General features: G+C 46.5%; 1 protein-coding gene across 3 annotated transcripts; it reads left to right on the forward strand.

Annotated features, from left to right (window-relative positions):
- The first annotated feature begins 111 nt into the window (after positions 1-111).
- On the forward strand, positions 112-21,292 carry PMS2 (PMS1 homolog 2, mismatch repair system component). 3 transcript variants are annotated; one of them, XM_037134846.2, is made up of 16 exons: positions 112-197; positions 2,000-2,139; positions 2,882-2,968; positions 3,138-3,240; positions 3,959-4,142; positions 4,277-4,444; positions 4,879-4,976; positions 5,962-6,061; positions 8,583-8,667; positions 9,932-10,087; positions 12,051-12,912; positions 14,098-14,265; positions 14,973-15,073; positions 15,280-15,449; positions 18,419-18,476; positions 21,210-21,292. In XM_037134846.2, exons 1-16 carry the CDS (start codon positions 175-177, stop codon positions 21,269-21,271), a joined length of 2,565 nt encoding a protein of 854 aa, XP_036990741.2. In that variant the 5' UTR covers positions 112-174; the 3' UTR covers positions 21,272-21,292. The 3 variants fall into 3 exon arrangements, with proteins under 3 accessions (XP_036990741.2, XP_036990740.2, XP_036990742.2); XM_037134845.2 differs by lacking the exon at positions 21,210-21,292 and having other exon boundaries at positions 18,419-19,105; XM_037134847.2 differs by lacking the exons at positions 4,277-4,444; positions 21,210-21,292 and having other exon boundaries at positions 18,419-19,105.
- The last annotated feature ends 8 nt before the right edge of the window (positions 21,293-21,300 follow it).

Consider the following 21,300-nt stretch of genomic DNA (forward strand, 5'->3'; position numbering starts at 1 on the left):
ACGACCTTTCATACCACCAATAAGCGAGAAGGAGTTGGGCATCAGTTTCCGCCCCTATGCGGAAGGGGAGGGGCATGTTTCAGAAGCAGCCAATGGGCGGTTAGGAGGCGGAGCACCCGTGGGAGCGCCGGGACGTAGGGTAGCGAGTTCTGAAGTGGAACCAGCTGTGCATCCATGGAGCAAGGCGGAGGGCAGAGGTGAGCGGAGTTTGCAGTCCCCCCTCCCGGACGCCGTCTCTCAGGTGCACAGCGTTCCAGGCCCCTGCAGAGGAGGCGAAAATGTCTGTGGCGTTTGGTGAGCCCGCAGCACGCAGGCCCCGGGGCGGGCGCCTCGGCGCCCCTTGGGGAGCACTTCGAGGTCGGGTCGCCGGGGACTCGGCAGGCTCCCACGCGGGCTCTACTCGGGACCACATGTCCCGAGACCTAAAGCCGGGCATGAAATCCCAGTAGAGTTGAATTCCTTTCCTTTTTGCCTGTAAAAAGGGCAAAAAGGCTTTGCCCTTTGCCTGGCTTTGTCTGGCTTTTCTCTTTTTTTTGAAACAAAAAGTTATTATTTTGGGGAGGCTTCAAGGCGTATGCTAATTTGCATTGGCGCGGTTTAAAAAATGCAGAACTTGTTCACCTCCTTGAGAATGCGAGTACTGGCGGGTAAGCCACACCGGGTTCGGGGTACGGCCGGTTCTGTGCATTCAGGGTCAGAATACTTGAGCCCACCCACTTCGCTGTGCTTAAGTGTTTTATTCCCACCCCTCAAAGTAAATCATCAGAAACGGACTGGTAGCCTATGGCTTCTGTGCCCTGTTACACCGAAGTTATCAGGCCGTTTACTAGACATTTCCTGTAAGGAATGGAGTGCATTCTTAGGATGAGCGCAATTGGCCGGACAGGCGCGGGACGTGGCCGCGATCCAGGCAGACAGACCTAATAGGGAGCATTGTGTAAAAGAGACATTGGTATTCAGGCAACGGTGGTTTGCTAAGACTACAATGCAGGGGAATTGTCGAAGGGAGGATTGGAGGGAATGAGAATTTTATTTTTACTTTATGTAGACTGGTCCCAGTTATGACTAGATTGCAAACTTCTTGTAGCAGACAGTGGACGCTGCTAAGTTTTTCAGTAGAAAAAAGTACTTGGCCAGATTGGTGCTTTCTAAAGTAACTGTGGTATTGGCATGGGGGATGGATCGAAGTGAGGAAGAAGTGGAGACATATGGGTTGGAAAACTGATAGTGGGTGGGGTACAGCCAGAACTTTGGGGTCTTTGCCAAGGCAGCCTCTGGCAGCCTGGATTTGGAGTGGGGAAATCAAAGGCAACTATGGGACTAGTTTTATGATTGGTGTCTAGTTTCTATGATTAAAAAAAAGATTTTATTTATTTTTTAGAGAGAGGGAAGGGAGAGTGAAAGAGGGAGAGAAACATCAGTGTATGGTTGCCTCTCATACACTTCCTACTGGGGACCTGGCCTGCAACCCAGGCATTGACCCTGACTGGGAATTGAACCGGTGACCCTTTGGTTTCCAAGGCCAGTGCTCAGTCCACTGAGCTACACCAGCCAGGGCTTCCATCCAAAATGATTTTGGTTTTGACATGAGCACCATGTATTGCCCACTGTACTCTTGGTTCTTCAAATTGTGTGACAAATGTTTTCACTTTTCAAAAAAGAAGATCCCATTCTTGCCAAAGATGATTGACCCATAGCATGAGGGTATGTGTGTCTTTTCTTTGTAGATCCCAGTATAATTAGATTTTTAATATCTATTGCAATTAAAGTATCTACTCAGAAGAGCTTTTTTGGACAAATGTTTAAGGATTGTAGAACAACATTTAGTATTTGTGACTATAATAAATGCATATGTTTATATAACCAAAGAACACGTTAGGCTCATTAACTATTAACAAAAATTAATCACTTCCTACAGTTAAAATCAGGATGAAAAATACATAAGTGCATCCTTGCTTTGCTTCTTGTTACTATTTTTCTTTCTTTTTTTTTTTTTTAGCACAGGATGTGCTAAGGCCATCAGACCTATCGATCAGAGGTCGGTCCATCAGATTTGTTCTGGGCAAGTGGTATTGAGTCTCAGCTCCGCTGTGAAGGAGTTGGTAGAAAACAGTGTGGACGCCGGTGCTACTAATATTGGTGAGTTTGGAGACTTAACCACAAGAAATAGTGTGTGTTATTTTATTCAAGTAACGTTTGCTACTGTCATAAGACACTCAAGTTTGGGGTAGTGAGTAATTACTTTTAACTTAAATGTAGTTATTAAAGTTAGTTATTAAATGTAGTTAATACTCAGTAAATTCAATAAAAAATAAAATGAGAAAATTTAGTTAATAAAATAAATTATGAGGTACCTAGTACTTGGCTAGGTAGTTATAATAATAGCAGTTGACTTTCATCGTGTTCTTACTATGTGCTAGGCAGACATTGTGCTAAGAACTGTGGGTGGGATACCTTATTTAATCTGCAGAAAAGCGTTACGAGATAGGAGTTATTACTATTATTATCTTTATTTTACAAATGAGGAAGTTAAGGCATAGGGAATTTACTTTTTTGAGATTATAAAGCTAGTAAAATATGACCCCAGGAAATCTGATTCCAGAGCCTCTTCTCTTTAATGTTTTAATAATATTTTATGTTAAAATTATCCTTTTTAAAAAATTATCCTTTTTAAAGAAAGAAAAAGGAATAAAAATAACTTTATTAGGGCTAGTAAATAGTCAAGAAAGACTTAAAAAATAAAATACGGAAAATGGCAATAGTACATTTAAATAAGTACAATTATGACTCAAATTTGCATTATGTAAATTATAAATATGGTCAATATAAAGGCTTTTACTTGGATCACTTATTTGAGGAATATATATTTTAATCGTTTTAGACCTAAGGCTTAAAGACTATGGGGTGGACCTCATTGAAGTTTCAGACAATGGATGCGGGGTAGAAGAAGAAAACTTTGAAGGTTTAAGTAAGTTGAATTTTTCTAACCCTATGGTTAAATATTTGGGTAAAACGTTTGAAATTTTGAGTAAATACAAAAACAGCTTTTAAAACCCACTTATTTTGGAAGGTATTGTGTATGTTCATTTCTCTACCACTTGAGATATCCTAGGCCTCTCTTTACGCCTCTCTTTCAGCTCTGAAACATCACACTTCTAAGATTCAAGAGTTTGCTGACCTAACTCAGGTTGAAACTTTTGGCTTTCGGGGGGAAGCTCTGAGCTCACTTTGTGCACTGAGGTGATGCAATATTTTTATTCACTAACTTGACTCCTTGTAAAAAAAAATTCTCTGAAAACTAACAGTATGCGTAGAACCATTATTGTCTGCACCTTTTCATCTCAATGTTTCAGCCTCTCACCCCTGCATTCTCTGTTATCTTGCTACCAACCCAAGTGGAAATACCTCTGAAATGTAAGCAATGAATGAATGAAATGGGGCAAATAGTACTGTGAAAAAATCACTATCCTGTAACAGTTTCAAAGCAATGACTTCTCAATTTTAAAATAACATAGATAGTAAATTATAGGTGCTGTTTGAATTTCATTTAGGAAAAAATGTAATAAGCATTTATATAATTACACAACATTCTAAATTTTTATAAATACTTGTACATTTGAATTATAATATGTTGGATCCTTTAAAAAAATTTTGTGAGAACATTAGTAACAAAACGGAAAATTTCATTTGTGAATATATACGTTTGGATATCTTATTGTTTTATATTTCAATAAAAAATCAAAGTTTTTATCAAAACAAAGCATTTACAGAACTCCCTGTCTCACTGTCCATTAGGTGCCAAACCTGGTGACTCCTCCCCCGTTTAAACTTTTGATTATCTTAGCGGATCATCATCTCTTCTGAGAGTCTGGAGAGAACAGAAGTGAGGAGGTGACTGTGTGACGTCCCGCACCGGGAGTCTCTGGCTGACCACGCTGTGCCTGGTGTTCTCTTCCAGTGACGTCACCATTTCTACCTGCCACTCATCTGCAGAGGTTGGGACTCGGCTGGTGTTTGATCACAATGGGAAAATTATCCAGAAAACCCCATACCCACGGCCCCGAGGGACGACGGTCAGTGTCCAGCAGCTGTTTTACACGCTGCCTGTGCGCCACAAGGAGTTTCAAAGGAATATTAAAAAGGTGCGTTCAGTTCACGATCCCAGCATCCAGAAGCGTGGAGACTGTAATGAACCCGCAGCAGAGGGGCTGTCAGAGCACTTTACTCTCCACTTGTTCTCTCTGGTTGAGTCTTAATGCCTGTGCTTTTTAAACAGGAGTTTGCCAAAATGGTCCATGTCCTCCATGCGTACTGTATCATTTCCACGGGCATCCGTGTAAGTTGCACCAATCAGGTGGGGCAAGGAAAACGACAGCCTGTGGCCGGCACCAGCGGAAGCTCCAGCATAAGGGACAATATTGGATCTGTGTTTGGGCAGAAACAGGTGAAGGCAGCCGGGGATCTAAGGGCGTCTTACTGCTCTAGTGAGCGGGGCTGGTTTCTATTGTCCTTTCCTATAGAATGGGGAATAAAATCCAAGAATTAATTTTTTTTATTTGGTACCTCTCGCAGAAATGAATACCGAGTTCTGAGAGTTTTTATTTTACTCCTATAGACCATAAAATAATACTTTTACTCTCAGAAAAAATATAAAATATTGTAGGCAGTGTATTGATTATGGGTAAGTAGGCGCTACATGTTTCGTCTTTCTAGAGAAAAATCAAAGTGATTTTAGTACTCCAGAAGCAGCTGTTGAGATTCTTTGTGCTCTCACTGTGGTTAGTTGAGGAGGAGGGAAAACGTAAAACCCTGGTGTATTCTCGTCTGAGGTTCGGTCCTCTCTGTTGGGAAATAACTGGGAGTCTTGGTTTCTTCCAGCTGCAGAGCCTCATTCCTTTCGTTCAGCTGCCCCCTAGTGACGCCGTCTGCGAGGAGTTCGGGCTGAGTGGCTCAGACGCGCTGCGCAGTCTGTTTCAGTGAGTAGATGGCTGCTAGGAAAATGACATGTTTTCCTAGAGTTTTTGACTTAAAAGACAGTGGTATTAAGGCTTCTAGTTTCTTTTGACCATTATAAATCTGTAAGCGGTATTATTGCTAAAAAAGAGGGTTTACTTAAATCAAACACTATTCTGGGTAACAGGTGTGTTTCAGGGTTTTTTTTTCCTGTTGAATTAGTCTTCGTAGCAAAGGTTGTGTTTAGTGAACAATTAGAATAACTTTAAAAATTAGTTTATGTATAATGTTTGACTTTATTGGGATCTGGCAGAAAGCAGTAGAGGCTGTGTTTGCTTTAATTCGTGTCTTACCCGAAGTCCAGTCCAGCATCGTTACTGTTAGTGTAAGAAAAATAGACCTTTTCTGTAAGCAGGACTGGTCCTGGGAGGTCCGAATTGCTCACCCTTTCTCCGTGTGCCTTTGGCTTATGCCCGGAATTGAAAACAGGGATCCATTTCTTTATGTGAAAGCATCGTACTTATGGAAATGCCAGTGTCCCTGAGGTTGATCCTGGGTGGAATAAGCACCTTACTAGCATCTCAGTAGATACAAGTTTACCGACAGAACAGATTTGAAAAGGGCAGGTATTGTGGGCAGAGATCCTGGTGGCAAGTAGCTGGGGATTTTCCGGCCAGCATGAAGTTTCCAGGGCATGAGTTTGCCTCCTTGTATGGAGGTCAAGGATTTAATAGGGAAGGTGAGAGGAGGGCTAAGCAAATAGTTTTGAACCGTGGCATTGCCCGTAGTGGATTTGCTCTACAGGAGCTTCAGAACCTTCCAGAAGGTCTCTGCGTTCTTTTTATGATTCACCAGAATGGAACAGAAATGCACGTGAATTAAACATTAGTGCTTAGCAGCAGGCCACCAGGTGTTACGTCCTCATTCCTTTCTTACTTTAAGAATGTGCCATGTCTGTGTTTCTAATCCCGCTCACTCCGGACTCCTGCCCTTGGTGTCGCTGCGCAGAGTCTCGGGTTTCGTTTCCCACTGCACTCACGGCGCCGGACGGAGCTCAGCGGACAGACAGTTTTTCTTTATCAATTGGCGGCCTTGTGACCCAGCAAAGGTATTTACATTTTTTTGTGTGTTTTTAAAGTCACATACATACATTTCTTTGTACATTTAAATGTGCATTAGGAGTCGCATTGTTTGGTGTTTTTTTTTTATTTTTAATTTTTTTATTGATTATGCTGTTACAGTTGTTCTATTCCCCCCTTCATTCCCCTCCACCCTACCCCCCATCCCCACCATTACCCTCCCTTTAGTTTATGACCATGTGTCTCAAGTCCTTTAGATTCTATATTTCCCATATTATTCTTGCCCCCCCATCTATTTTCTATCTACTGTCTATGCTACTTATTTTCTGTACCTTCTCCCCCCTTCTCCTCCTCCCACTCCCCTGTTGCTAACCCTCCTTGAGATCTTCATTTCTATGTTTCCACTCCTGATCTAGCTGTCCTTTTAGTTTGCTTTCGTTTTAGGTGTGGTTGTTAATAACTGTGAGTTTGCTGTCCTTTCACTGTTCATGTTTCTTTAACTTCTTTTTCTTAGATAAGTCCCTTTAACATTTCATATAATAAGGGCTTGGTGATGATGAACTCCTTGAATTTGATCTTATCTGAGAAGCACCTTATCTGTCCTTCCATTCTAAATGAAAGTTTTGCTGGATAGAGCAATCTTGGTTGTAGGTCTTTGGATTTCATGACTTGGAATACCTCTTTCCAGCCCCTTCTTGCCTGTAAGGTCTCTTTTGAGAAATCCGCTGACAGTCTGATGGGGACTCCTTTGTAGGTGACTGTCCCCTTAGCTCTTGCTGCTTCTAGGATTCTCTCCTCCATTTTAATCTTGGCTAATGTAATGATGATGTGCCTTAGTGTGTTCCTTCTTGGGTCCAACTTCTTTGGGACTCTCTGAGCTTCCTGGATTTCCTGGAAGTCTATTTCCTTTGCCAGATTGGGGAAATTTTCCTTTATTATTTGTTCAAATAGGGTTTCCACTCGTGACCGTTCCTCTTCCCCTTCTGGTACCCCTATAATTCAGATGTTGGAGCGTTTAAAGATGTCCTGGAGGTTCCTAAGTCTCTCCTCCTTTTTTTGAATTCTTGTTTCTTCATCCTTTTCTGGTTGGTCATTTTTATCCTCCTTCTGGTCCACTCCTTTGATTTCAGTCCCAGTTTCCTTTCCATTACTATTGGTTTCCTGTGCATTGCCATTCATTTCAATTAGTTTCGCCTTCATATATTTGTCTAATTTGTTGGTATAATCAACCAGTTCTGTGAGGATCCTGATGACCAGTGTTTTAAACTGTGGGTCTGAGAGTTTTGCTGTTTCTTCATTGCTTAGATCTATGGGCTGTGGGGCTTTGAGATCTTGCAATATTTTTGGTCTGTTCTGGCCCTTTAAGTGTGAGAAGCGGTGCCTTAGACTCCCAGGTCGCTGGGTTGTGACACTGTATGTGGGGGCGTGGTCAGAGCGGGGAAATGGCAGCGCCCTCTACTGCCGCTTGCCGCGGGGACCCGCCGGGCCCCGGTCCAACCGCCCACTCCCTCACCTGTCCGCTCGCGCACAAATGGGCGACCTCAGTCAACACGCAGCACCGCTTCCCCGCTGTCTCCTCCGCGGTCGCTCACTAGGTCCAACCCTGCACCTGGATTCCGCGCCTCTGGATTCCGCGCCTGAGTCCGTCTGACCGAGTTTTCCTGTGCAACCCCTCACCAGCCTCTGGTTTTGCCCTTTACCGGTCAGGCTGAAGAATTTGTTGTTAACGGACTTCCGAAAAGTTCAATTTTCCGTGTTCTGGCTGTGTTTTCTGTTGCTAATATTTAGTTGTCTCTAAACTTGGTTGTGTGAGAAGGCACCGCACATCCACCTATGCCTCCATCTTGGCGGAAGTCCGTCTCTTTTTTTTTTTTTTAAGATTTTATTTATTGACCCTTAGAGGGGAAGGGAAGGGGAGAGGGAGAGAAATATCAACGTGTGGTTGCCTCTCGTGTGTCCCCTGCTGGGAACTGGCCTGCAACCCAGGCATGTGCCCTGACTGGGAATCGAACCGTGTTCCTCTGGTTCGCAGGCCCCCACTCAATCCAGTGAGCTACACCCACCAAGCCTGTTTGGTGTTTCTTCAAGAGCATCTTTAGGTTGGAAAAAGATTGAGTCTTAGGAATCTGTGGTGGAGGGGCACAAGGAAGCTTTTTTTGGGTGATGGATGTATTCATTATTTGTTTATAAACTTAATCAAATTGTATACTGTAATATTTTATTTATTTTTGAAAGAGAGGGAGAGAAACATCGATTGGTTGCCTCTCGCACGCCCCCAACTGGGGACCTGGCCTACAACCTAGGCATGTGCCCTGACCAGGAATTGAACCGGTGACCTTTCAGTCTACAGGCTGCCTCTCAGTCCATTGAGCCATACCAGCCCAAGCTCAAACTGTACACTTTAAATATGTGTGATTGATTGCAGGCCAGTTATTCTTCCTGAAAGCAGTTGAAAATGTATGCCTTCAGTGGTTGTTTAGGATAGTGTGTTGATATAATTCAGGAGGAAGGGAACACTTATTCTTTGCTAATCTTTTCTTTCATCTATAGGTTTCCAGACTTGTGAACGAGGTCTATCACACGTATAATCGGCATCAATACCCGTTTGTTGTTCTTAACATTTCTGTTGATTCGGGTGAGTTCCACTGACACTTCAGTAAAATTGGGGACTTACTCCTAAGAGAATACAGTGAAATTATAAAGCTCCGGTATGACTGGAAACAGAGTTGTGGTGACAATGAGCGGCCATGTACTTTTTTATATAAGACTTTCAATTTTATTTTATAGACTTTTATTTTGTTTTTTATACAGATTTTTTCACTTTCTACTTGTCACTGTGTTAGTCGTATTATTAGAAAAATGTGGGCCTGGCTGGTGTAGCTCAGGGGATTGAGCATGGGCCTATGAACCAAAGGGTCGCCAGTTCAATTCCCAGTCACGGCACAGGCCTGGGTTGCAGGCCAGGTCCCCGTTTGGGGACACGTGAGGAGCAACCACACACTGATGTTTCTCTCCTTCTCTTTCTCCTTCCTTTCCCCTCTAATAATAAATGCAATCTTAAAAAAAAAAGAAAGAAAGAAAAATGTGACTTTTTCACGTCAACCAAAGGAGAATGGGGACTGTGTTCTTCCTGATTTTGAAAATGATTTATTTATTTATTTTTCTGATTGTTAAAATCTGGTTTATTGTTATCCAATATTTTTTCTAGGTACTTAGAAATACATAGTGGTGTATATATCTACCCATATCCTTTGGGGTCAGGAAATAATTTTGGATAACTTCGTGTTGTACTTTTTTGTCCTTAGAACTGAATATTTTCTTTTGCATGTCATTAAAACATATTCATAAGCATGATTTTAATAATTGTATTCATTATATTAATGTACGGATCCATCTTAATTTTAAACTTTTTTATTTCATTTTTTGGCGATTTAAATATTGTCCTTATAATTAAGTCATTATCTATATATTTAATTATTTCTCTAAGGTAAATTTCTGGAATTAGAATCACAGCATTCGTGGGTATGATGGTGGTGTATCCGTTTGTACATTTACCCACAATGTCCTGGGTACTGTGATTTTAACCAGATTTAGCAGGTGATTAAGGTAACATCTTTAGTTTGTGGTCCTGTTATACATTTGCGTGTGTTGATTTACTCTTTTTCTTTTCAAGTTACCCATTCACATCCTTGCATGTTTTACCCATTTATAAAATTGTTGGCCTTTTCCTTGTTTACTGAAAAGAACGGATTTTGTCATTTATAACTAGTGATCTGGGCAACCGTAGTGTTTCGAATAGCACTTTTGTCAGTACAAGTGAATGAAATAGTAGGCGGGAACACTTCTCTTGTTAAAGGTTCATTCAGACGCAGTGACTGTCGATTCCTTTTTTGCCTCAGAATGTGTCGATATCAACGTCACTCCGGATAAAAGGCAGATTCTACTGCAAGAGGAGAGACTCCTGCTGGCGGTGTTGAAGACGTCTCTGATGGGGATGTTCGACAGCGATGCCAGCAGGCTCAGCGCCAGTCAGCAGCCCCTGGTGGGTGTGGAAGGTAAAAAGCTACGAGTAGAAATGGCTTCCATTACGTGGTGGTCGTGGTGCTTTCCTCAGTACTTTGGACCCGGAGTAAAATCTCCTCTTACAGATAGAAAGGGCACGTCACACTAGAAAGTGAGCCGGTTAAAAAGAGCATGAGTGACCACCTGTGCTACAGGGGGACGTGCTCTTGCCAGGACTTGACCTTCGGCTGCAAGGCTCTTCGGTTCCAGAGCTCCGAGGAAGCTGCTGCTGACAGTTGCCTGTTTTCTCAGCCCTTTCTGGGAGGAGGGGGTTTGGAGGCCCTTTCACTGTCGTGTTCCCTCACATCACAGAGCTGATCCGGCACCTGTAATAGTGGGCCCGGTTGTAACTCGTCAGCTGTTTCTTGAAGTAGTTCATTTCCTTCTCACGCCTTCCAACCGAGTGCCTCTGGGACGGGCCGCAGTTGAGCCCCTGCTGCCTCTCTTGGCAGAGGGAAGGGTTGGCCATTGTCTGCTCCGACCAGCAGCCCCGCCCCTGGGGGTGGATGCCGTTTTTAAGTCACCTGCCTGCAGTCTCCGAGTCTGTGCGCCCGCACGGAGGCGGCGGGTGCCCATCACTGTGTCCTGGGAGCGGGGCAGAGACCAGAGAACCAGACACTGGCGGGGCTGCTGACGCAGCTGAAACCGGGGGTGGTGGGAAGCTGAGGTGACAGATGAGCACTGCTCCCAGTGAGAGGAGGCCGCCGTGGGATGAGGCTTTGCAGACTGAGGGCGCAGGAGTCAGAGACGGGTCGGGGAGGGGCAGGTGCAGAGCCGCTCTGTCCTAACGCTTCCTAACACCCCAGTGGTGAGGACGGGTCGGTTTAGAATGTACTGGGGTCGGCTCTCCTAGGCTGACTTGATGGGCAGTACGATGATCAGAGGACATGCTGGAGGCGCAGGGCTCCTGAGCGGTGCAGTAGAGGGGCCGGGAACACCCACGTCAGTGCCGCAGGCCTGTTGACCTGCACGCGGTGGGCCCTACTCTCTCCCAGCCCTTGTGTGCGTGGGGTGTGGTGGATGTGTGTGGGGGGAGGCAGCACACACATCTGTGTGCCGTGGGCCTGCGGCGGCCTCTCTGAGCCCACTCACGCACTGCCAGGGAGGCCCCCAGCACAGAGAAGCTGCTCAGCCTTGCGGTGACCTTGGAGCACAGCTGAGTCACTGCCCCTGGATCAGCCGTTTTACTGAGGAAACAGACATCAGAGGTTCATGGCTGGCCAGTGTATCAGCCCTGAGGTCAACAAATAGCACCCACAGAACCGCCCCTGCACCCCTTTTAACACAGTAACCGTTTCCCTGGCTTCTAACACCATGGGTTTGTTTAATCTGTTTAAAATTGGAAACCAGTATGCGTATTTTGGATGATTTGTTTCTTTCGGTATTTTGTGAGAGTCCTCCAAGTCACGTGCGGCAATTCATTCATTCTCATTGTTGTATCATATTCCATTGCAATTAAATACTGCGATTTATGTGTGGACAGTGGGTTGTTTCCGGTGGGGGCTGTAATGGACAGAGCTGTTGTGGACGTCCTCATCCATGGCTGTGGCGAGAATGGTCAGGCGTTTCAGATGGGAGAGACTCCCCGAGCAGTGAGCAATCCACACTGCCTCCGGCCGTCCTGAAGCATTCGTTCAATCCTCATCCTTGTGAACCTTTGCTGTGTTTGAAATTCTTTCCAGGGGGGTGGGGTGGGATGGGAGAAATAGATAAAAAAAATGTACTTGAAAAGTAACTAAATAAAATTTAAAAAAAAAAAAGAAATTCTTTCCATTCTGGTGAGCCTTGAGCAGCACCTTTTGAAGTTCTAATTTGTATCTGTGACTCACGTACAACAGATTTCATAGGTTTTATCAGCTTGGGTCCCCTCTGTGGTGGCGTGCTGTCCACGTACAAGTGTCCTCTGGTTCCATTTCGGTGCAGCCCTGACCCTCTCCTCTGTTCACATCTGCTTAGGTCACCTAATAAAAATGCAGCCGGCAGAGAGGGACACACCTCTGCCGGAGGAGCAGGGGTCCCATGCTTCAGTGAGATCTCGAGGAGAAGAGAAAAGGGCAGTGACCATTTCCAGACTGCGGGAGGCCTTTTCTCTCCGTCACCCAGCAGAGAACCGGCCCCGGGGCCTGCCGTCTGCGGAAGCCAGACGGGTTTCTCCGAGACAGAAGACGAGTGTGTCCTCTCAGAGGCCTTTGGACTCCCTCTGCTCCCAGACGCCCAGCTCAGGTGCAGGCCGGCCCAGCCCTCCGGGAGCGGGGATGCATGCAGACGGGGACAGAGTGGAGGCGGAGAGGGACTCGGGGCACGGCAGTGCCTCAGTGGGCTCAGAGGAGGGGCTCAGCACCCCGGACATGGGCAGTCTCTCTGGCAGTGACCGGGCAGCCAGCTCCCCTGAAGACAGGTTTTCACAGGAAAACACAGAGTCGTGTGAGAAGTTGCCTGAAACTGAGCATCGTGTTCCGGACACGGAAGGCCGTGGAGACCAGGAAGATGGTGTACACCAGTTGAGAGTGTTGCCTCAGCCCGCTGATTTGTCAAACTCCAAGCGTTTTAAAAAAGAAGGAGTTCCTTTGAATTCTGACATCTGTCAAGAGTCGGTTAACACACAGAACATGTCAGTGTCTCAGGCTGATGTAGCTGTTAAAATTAACAAGAAAATAGTGCCCCTTGACTTTTCCATGAATTCTTTGGCTAAACGCATAAAGCAGTTACATCACCAAGAGCAGCAGAGAGGACGTGAACAGAGTTACAGGAAGTTTAGGGCGAAGATTTGTCCTGGAGAAAATCAAGCAGCAGAAGAGGAACTGAGGAAAGAGATAAGGTAAAGGTTTTCTTAGCCTTTTTGCTCATTTTGGTGAGCTGTTGGGAGTGAGCCAAAGGCTGACCCTTCCAGAGTCTGCTTTTGCTCCTTTGGGTGTCATTTGCTTTGTGACGGTGGCAGCTCTTCTGGGTCAGGGTGGGTGTGGCTGTGCCTTGCACCAGCATGTGGTCCTCCAGCTGCTGCTGCCTGTCCGGGTGGCCTCCCGTGGTCTTGCGTGCACTTGTATCTCAAACAGTCAGACCACATCAGTCGGTACCTTCTCGGCCCCAATTTCATTCTTCCTCTAGGTTTTCAGCCCACAGTGACTTCCCTGCAAGGAATTCATGGTGGACATTGTTATTTTCCATTTTAATGTATATTACAGAAGAGTAGAACACGTGTCAAACCTGTGATTTCAAGAAGATTACATAGGATAAGGCTTAGTAAAAGGAGTCAATTTAAAAAAATATTAATAATACAGATATAGAAAACAGTCCTTTTTTTGGTCAATAACCATGTATAACATCTGGACTTGTTAAAATGTTGAGTTCTGGAATTCTTAACATTTGTCTTTTAGTTTTCCTTGCCATTTACTGAAATGTGCTGTCCCATACACAGCTCGCTTGGTAATCACATTGAACTTCGCAGCACTTTTAGTCTGGACCACACAGGTTTTGCCTAATTTAGATGATAAATTCTTCAGCTATGAGTTTCCTATCATGTAAATTCCTTTGACATTCGTGATGCCTAGCTTGCATTGAGAGAGGTGTTCTGGAAATACTTCCTCTAAAAAGTGTGATTAGTGGAGAACTCACTTGGACGTGGTCTGGGGGGGCCTGTAAACTTGGATGCACTGGAGGGAGGCGGGTTCCTTCAGATGCGCGCACACACACTCACACCCATGGGTGTGCACAGCAGACTGTGCTTGACAGTGAGAGACATACATCGGGTGCCCCAGGTTTGACCTGCCTGGCCTTTACCTTTGGATACTTTGAGCCCTCAACGGGAAATTAACTGCGATTTCAAAACTGGAGGTTTGAATTCACTCAACAGATGTTCATTGATCTCCTATTACTGTGATTCTTGAATTTTTTTCTTCCGGAAAATAGTCTTTTTTTTTTTTACTTTTTAAAATTGTTGTTCAAGTACAGTTGTCAAGAAATAGTCTTTTTAAGATGTCTTAAAATTCACGTTTTCTCCCTGCAGTAAAACGATGTTTGGAGAGATGGAAGTCATCGGACAGTTCAACTTGGGCTTCATAATCACCAAGCTGGGCGCGGACATCTTCATCGTGGACCAGCACGCCACGGACGAGAAGTACAACTTCGAGATGCTGCAGCAGCACACCGTCCTGCAGGGCCAGAGGCTCCTCGTGTAGGTCCTCGGCGGCCCTTGGGACCCTCAGTGTCGTCTCACCTCCCGGGGCTGAGACCTGGTGGCTTGTGCCTGTGTCCACATATTGATGTATATATGTAGTTTCGCCATAAGCATCCCTACGGCAGGTTTTTATACTTTTTGCATAATAATAGTCATACCTGCCATGTACTGAGTGCTTATCATGTGCCAGGCACTGGTGAAGCGGTGCACATGGATGTATTTATCCCCACAGTTTGAGCCGCAAGCCTGGGTGTAGGTGGAGAAAGGAACAGCGCAGGCAGAGGAACAGTCGGGGCGAAACGCATGCTGTTCACCCTGTTGTCAGGTGCCTGCGATGACCTAACTCAGCCCTTCCAAACGTCTTTACTTTGAGGCAGGAAGAAGCAGCATTCCGAACTTTCTATTGCTGTTTTTAAGGAGAAGATTCAAAAGTAGATGGGGTCACTGGGATGAGATGGCAGATTAAGGAAAAGCAAACTGTTGCTACTTTAACTTCAGAAATGATCTCTTAAAAAGGAGAATTACAAGGAACTTCCTCAGGAAGTTTTGGGGCAGGACAGGCATGTGGCTCCGTAAAGGGGTATTATTAGCACTCCTTTTTGAAATGAATCCAAGGACTCGTGGTATTGTTTCATTTTCGTTTCTGTTTCCTAGCTGAGTGTTTGACTTTAAGATATGGTTCGAAACTCTCCTTTGCTTTTCAGACCCCAGACTCTCAACTTGACTGCTGTCAATGAGGCCATCCTATTAGAAAATCTGGAAATATTCAGAAAGAATGGCTTTGATTTCGTCATTGATGAAAGTGGTGAGTTATTACTGAGAGGGATAGAATGGGGTCCTTCTAGGGCTGGGCACAGTCTCTGAGGTCACGTAGGTCCATGTGTTTTATGCTGGGGGGGGGGGGGGGGTGACAGTGCTTATCTCGTCTTCCAAATGTTTGTTACCAGGAGGACTCAAAACAAAACACATTTTCCAAATAATGACTCTTTCTCCAAATTTTGTTCTTTTTAGCACCAGTCACTGAAAGGGCTAAATTGATTTCCTTGCCGACAAGTAAAAACTGGACCTTTGGGCCCCAGGACATAGATGAACTGATCTTCATGCTGAGCGACAGCCCGGGGGTCATGTGCCGGCCTTCCCGCGTCCGGCAGATGTTTGCCTCCAGGGCCTGTCGGAAGTCTGTAAGTAAACAGGGCTTGTCCTCCAGGACCCAGGGGCTCACCTTGTGGTCCCCTGAGGTCCCCAGTTAGGTGTGACTGCCATGGTTCGTCGGTAGAGGCTCATCACGCTCTGTCAGTGTGACAGACCAGTTCCACATGTCTGCATTACCTTTGACCTCTGGCCCACAATTACTGCTTTCTCTACTTCTGATGAGCGTGATCTCTCTCAGTTCCGCTGACCCCGGTGCAGTTACCTGTTTGTCTGCACTGTAACACCTTACAGGCGTCAACATCCCTGGGGGGTGGAGGCCTGCGGCTGCCTGGCTGGACGACCATGCAGGTCACACCAGGTCAGCAGGCGTTTCAGAGGTGCTCCGTGGAGCGTGGAGCGTGACCATATTTTGCCATGTATAACGTGCACCTAAGTTTTTGGCTCAAACTTTAAGGGAAAAAAATCTTTCGTTTTAATTGTTTAATTCAGTTATTTATTTATATATTTGTATTTAGAAACAAACCGATTATTATATTCCAGGGTACTATTTTGGATATGGATGTCATTGCTTTCTACAGTTACACTGTTAACGCAGAAGCATAAATAAAAGAATTGAAAGCATAGATACAGAATTAGTGCAACCCATGTATAATGTGCATTCTTATTTTTTCCTCAAAAATTCAGGCAAAAAGTACAGTGCACATTATACATGGTAAAATGCGGGTAATTCACTGCTCAGAGTGGTCCTGGAGAGTGGGACCGGTGGCCGACAGCCGGATGTCCCGGTAAAGGAAGTGAATCTCCATTGCCTGGCCACAGGGGAGGCCAGGACGCCATTCCTTCATTTATTCAACAGTTACTCCTCGAGCACCTGCCGGGTGGCCCTCCCTGTGCCAGGTGCTGGGGACACAGAGGGACAAGGGAGATGAGGTCCCTGCCCTTGTAGAGCTTTAATGGGGAGAAACAGAAAAACAAAATGACAATTTCGGGCACCAGTAAGTTCAGTAAAGAGATCAGAACAGTATTGGGATGGGGAGTGCGCGCAGGACGACGAGGAGAACAGTTGAGACGGCTGAGCGGGGAGAGGCTGCTGAGGAGGTGGCACCTGAGCTGGCGCCTGGAAGGTGAGATGGAGCCCCTTGGGTCAGAACCTTCCGGAAAGAAGAAATAGGCTCCACAGCTTCAAGTAAAGCCAGCGCTGATCTGAGGGGGGAGGGGACCAGGATGAAAGCAGTACAGTGTCCAGGACCCGCCTCGGGCCTTGCAGAACCTGGGCAGAAACCTGGGAGTTTGTGCTGCTGTTTTGGGGTGCGTCGGCCCTGGAGGATTGTCATGGCTGAGATCAGACTGAGGGGGTGCCTAGCGGAATGAGGGAGGTGGGGGAGGCGGCAGCTTTTTCACATTTGGGGGGTGGGTGGGAGTAAGAGTTCAGTTTTAGACACGCTATTTTGGGGATTCCATTAGCTGGCATGTGGAGGTGTCTCAAACAGTTGTATTAATGACTCTCAAGCTCAAGGGAAATGTCAAGTGTTGGAGATAAAATTTTAGGTGTGCTTTATAGCCCTGGGGACTAGATCTGCTCTAATTAAACCCAAGGGAAGAGTCTAATTAGAGCAGAGATAGGGCCCAGGGTCTGTCAGCCACAGAGAATTCTTTGGTGAAGACCAGCATTGATCTAATCCTGGAGTTTGTGGGTAGAGCTGGGGCTGGCCTGTGCTGACAGCCAGACGCGTTAACGCGTGTCTTCCCATGACCCAGAGCTTCAGAGCCACAGGCCGCTCCTTCACGCCGCACCCTGCAGGGCCACCCAGCTGCAGCTCTTGCCCTCCAGGCAGCACACCTGAGCCTGCCCACTGTCTGTTGGGGGCTGTCCACTGCCACCCCGAGGGCTCTAGTTCCAGCTGTCCTGCCCTCGCAGCCGCATCTGCTGTGCTTGTCTGCAAACCAGTCACACTGGTCTCCTCCCGCCTCATGCCCATTGTGCTTGGCTGTCCCTCTGCCTGGATTCCCTGCCCGTGTTCCTTCGTTACATCCCGGCTCTTGTCTCCTGGGCCCTGAGCACCCAACTAGAGTAGCCTCTTCTGGGCACTGGGGCATAGCACCCCAGGGGATACTTGTCTTGCTTTTGTTAACTTGTCTGTTGTCTGTCTTCCTCCAACATGGCAGAGCCATGCCCCATTGCCTCTAGGACTCTGCCAGGTTCAGGTGTGTCACCTGTCACCTCTCCCAGTTTCTCAGGGCCTCAGTTTCTCTGTGCTTGCTCTGGTGTCTGCTCATCTCCCTGTATCTGTCAGACAGGGATGCGTGCTATGGGGAGGAAGTGGGGCGAGGACTGCAGAGGGTTCAGCAGGGGAGCTGTACCACTGGAAGAGGCAGGGACTTGAGAGCAAATGCTGGAAGGGAGAGGAGAAGTGAGGCTCCGGTGGAGGGCACAGCCAGTACCAAGGTCCTGAGGCAGGTGCTTGCTTTATGCTTTTGCCAGAGGAGAGGGGTGCCCGTGTGGCTGGAGTGGGGGACAGGGAGGGTTGCGTGCTTGCAGGTGCAGTCATGAAGGCCAGTGAGGGCCAAAGTAGGTGATGCACTTGGGCTTCTATTCAGGTGAGGGCGAGGCCTGTGCAGAGTAGCTATGAGATCTCACGTACCTTTAAAGGTAATCACTGGCTGTTGAGTAGAACTAGGGGAAGAGGGGGAGCAAGGAGGCACTTAGGAGGCCCCTGCAGTTGCCAAGGTGGGGGCACCAAGACAGGTCATGCTGCTGTGCTCAAGATCCAGGTGTGGTCAGCATCTCAGGTGAAGGCGAAGGGGCCGAGGAGGGGCTGGATTTCATGGAAAAGTGGAGGCTGGGAAGTTAGAAGGTGGGCTTCTTTGGGGGAAGACTTTTCAGGGAATGTCATTTTTGAATTGTAATCTTGCCTAGCCTTGTTTTAGAGAAACATGGCTGAATAGTTGTTTTAACCAAAACCCAGTACAACTTTTAACCGTTGTGTCTCATATTCAGGTGATGATCGGAACTGCTCTTAACACAAGCGAGATGAAGAAACTCATCACCCACATGGGTGAGATGGACCATCCCTGGAACTGTCCCCACGGCAGGCCAACCATGAGACACATCGCTAATCTGGATGTCATTTCTCAAAACTGACACTTATTGTTGTGTAGACCTAGACGGTTTATTGCAGACGTCTCTGTGTTGAAAGGCAGAGTTTTAACCATTGAGCACCAGAGCCATTTAGAAATGATGGTGAAAACCTTTTGAACCGTGTGGAGCATGGCTGCAGTGTGTCATGTTCTGCGTTTGCACGTCTGTCTATCTGTCTGTCTGCGGATGTGTGTACATAGGCAAGCGCATGTTTTTTTAGGACAGGAAGAGCACTTTCAAAGTCTCTGCTCTGGCCCAACGTATTTTAGGCTGTAAATTTGAGCCCTTTGCGGTGATTAAATTTGTAATGGTTTAATTTCATAAATTTAAAATTATGGTCCTCTTGGGTTAGTGGTTCTCAACCCCGATGCACATGAAGAAGAAAAAAGAATAATCTGGAAAACCCAGCAGGGATTCTCTGTCCGGCTGGAAGAGAACGACCCACATGGGGCTGGATCATGATTTTTCAAAGTTCCCCGGTGTGACCAGGGCAGTTAAGGCGCTATTGTGGGCAGGGGGAAATAAAAGGTCCGGATTTGTCTGTCATTTAACACTGTGGTGTGGTTTCCTTGGGGTGTGAACTGCAAGATAGTCTAGTTTCTGGCTGTCAGTGGTACTGGAGGTAGAAGAATCCCTGTATTTTATCGAATAGTTTTTCATGGAATCTCGTTCCGTGTGAACTCTGCCAAAGATGCTGTCTGCGGAATTCAAGCCGTGGTTGCTGTGCAGTGGCGAGTGTGGGCACCCTCCTGCTCTCTCCCTCCCTGACCAGGCTGCGGGCCTCCTTCCATTGGCAAACTTAGAATTTCTTATCTGGGACAAGACAGTCAAGTGATCATTGCTAACATGTGTTGTGTCAGGTACTGTACTGGTGTGCCTGTCTGCAGGGTCTCTTAATTTCTTCAAGAACTCTGCAAATTGAGGTTTCTGGCCTCAAAGATGGCTCTGTGGTAAACCCACAAACGTTGACTATGAGGCTGTCCAGGTGTGGTTAAGGAATGGGCTGAGAAGCGGGGGATACCCGGGCTCTGCTGGGTGGGCCCTGTCTGCCCCATAACTTTGGGGACCCTCTCCCAGCTGGGCCGGAGAGAGGCCACGAGCTGGTTTGGAAGATGAAGGAAGGCAGCCTCTAGAAGCAGGAAAAGGCAAGAAAGCAGATTCTTCCCTGGAGCCTTCAGAAGGGACTGGTCCTGCTGGATTCCTAACTTAACTAAGATGATAGATTTGTGTTGCTTTAAGCCACTAAGCAAGTTTGGGTAATTTGTTTACAGTGCAAAGGAAAACTAACACGTGAGTTAATTATTCCTGTGTTATGGTGAAGATGAAGGGCAAGAGGTCACATGTGGCAGGTGGCACCGCTGGGAAAACCCAGGTCAAGTGCATCCAGCTTTATATTTCCACCTGGTGGCCTAGGGCTGTAGGGCAGAAAACACTAATGCTCAGAGGCTTCTGGGACTGCGTGGCCCCTTTAAGGGTGGGATGGGAAGGGGCGGGGCCACGGTTGCCTGGAGACCAGCTGGACGCGCTGGCTGTGCATCACTTTGGTTGGGCCTGGCTTCAGAAGTCAGGTAACCACTGGGGCTGGATCCCAGTTCCCAGGCCCTGTGATCCTGCATACACCCCACCACCAAACATACAGGCCTCTGAAGATTTGAGCTGGTGCATGGTGGGTGAGGAGGGCGGGGCAGCAAGTGAGGGAATAGCGCCCCCAACCTCTGCTCAGAACTCAGGAAAGAATAAACAGGAGAGCACGGTGTCCAGCCAGGTAAAACAAACACTAATGGGAAGCCGGACAATGTAAAAGCAAAGCCTAGAGGTGGGGTGAAGCTGGCTGCCCTGGGGTGTGGGGGGTGGGGAGGTTTGGTCATGCCCTCTGGGCACTGAAGAGGGAAGTTGCCTGGCCCTGGAAAACTAGCCTATACGCCTGCTCTGTGGCCTGGAGGCTCCCAGAGGGGGGCGTTGTAGAGGGGACCCTTGGCCTCGGACCCCCTCCGCACCTGGACACCCTCTTTCATGGCTGACATCGGAGGCACCCAGTCCATGGTGGCGCTGGCTCGGGGCAGGTAGCTGATGATTTCAAGTTCCAAAAAACAGGAAAGTGACATAAAATAATCACTCCTGTGTGTGTCTTGTCCCGTACTTTAGACATGTTTTTTGCATCAACTTATTTAATCTTTATAAAGAAACAAGGTGCTATTATCCCTACTTGATATATGAAGCAGAAGAACACAAAGTAAAACTTGCCCGAGAACACGCAGCCAGTCAGTGGACTGGGCTGCCGGAGCCCAGCCTGCGTACTTTGCCACACTGACGTATGAGGGCTTTTAGAGTCTGGACTGTGCGTGCAAGACCTTGACGTTCAGGCAGCCACTTTTCATAAACAGGGTTACCCTTCTTACTGGGGTACTATTTGAAAACATGGTAGACGGTGTTTCCAGCTTTTAAAATTATAGGAACAACCAATGTAACATCGAAACTATTATTTTTGTGAACTGGTGATACCTGTTTAAATAATGATCAGTTTTTATAAATTGATCATTTGTAATTTTCCAGGCTTTAGAAGAATGATAATGACATTGGGTTGTAAAGCTAAAGTTTTAACTTCTAGGGGAACCCTTAAGTATTTAGAGACATAATTTTTATTTTTCAGCTAAAGCTCATCAATGCTTTGAAACAAACAGCTCTCAACCAAAGAAATCGTTTGATACTTAAATACAGAAAGTAAACTTCGGATCTTCTAA

This window comes from Artibeus jamaicensis, unplaced genomic scaffold (assembly GCF_021234435.1).
Source record: "Artibeus jamaicensis isolate MK-2021 breed Jamaican fruit bat unplaced genomic scaffold, CSHL_Jam_final scaffold_3151, whole genome shotgun sequence".
NCBI lineage: Eukaryota > Metazoa > Chordata > Mammalia > Chiroptera > Phyllostomidae > Artibeus > Artibeus jamaicensis.

Bases quoted from the DNA above. Each gene is read 5' to 3' on its own strand.
- PMS2 (XM_037134845.2), top strand. From the start codon at position 175: ATGGAGCAAGGCGGAGGGCAGAG. The intron at 198-1,999 runs GTGAGCGGAGTT...TTTTTTTTTTAG, and splicing joins GAGCAAGGCGGAGGGCAGAG to CACAGGATGTGCTAAGGCCA. The intron at 6,062-8,582 runs GTATTTACATTT...TTTCATCTATAG, and splicing joins GGCCTTGTGACCCAGCAAAG to GTTTCCAGACTTGTGAACGA.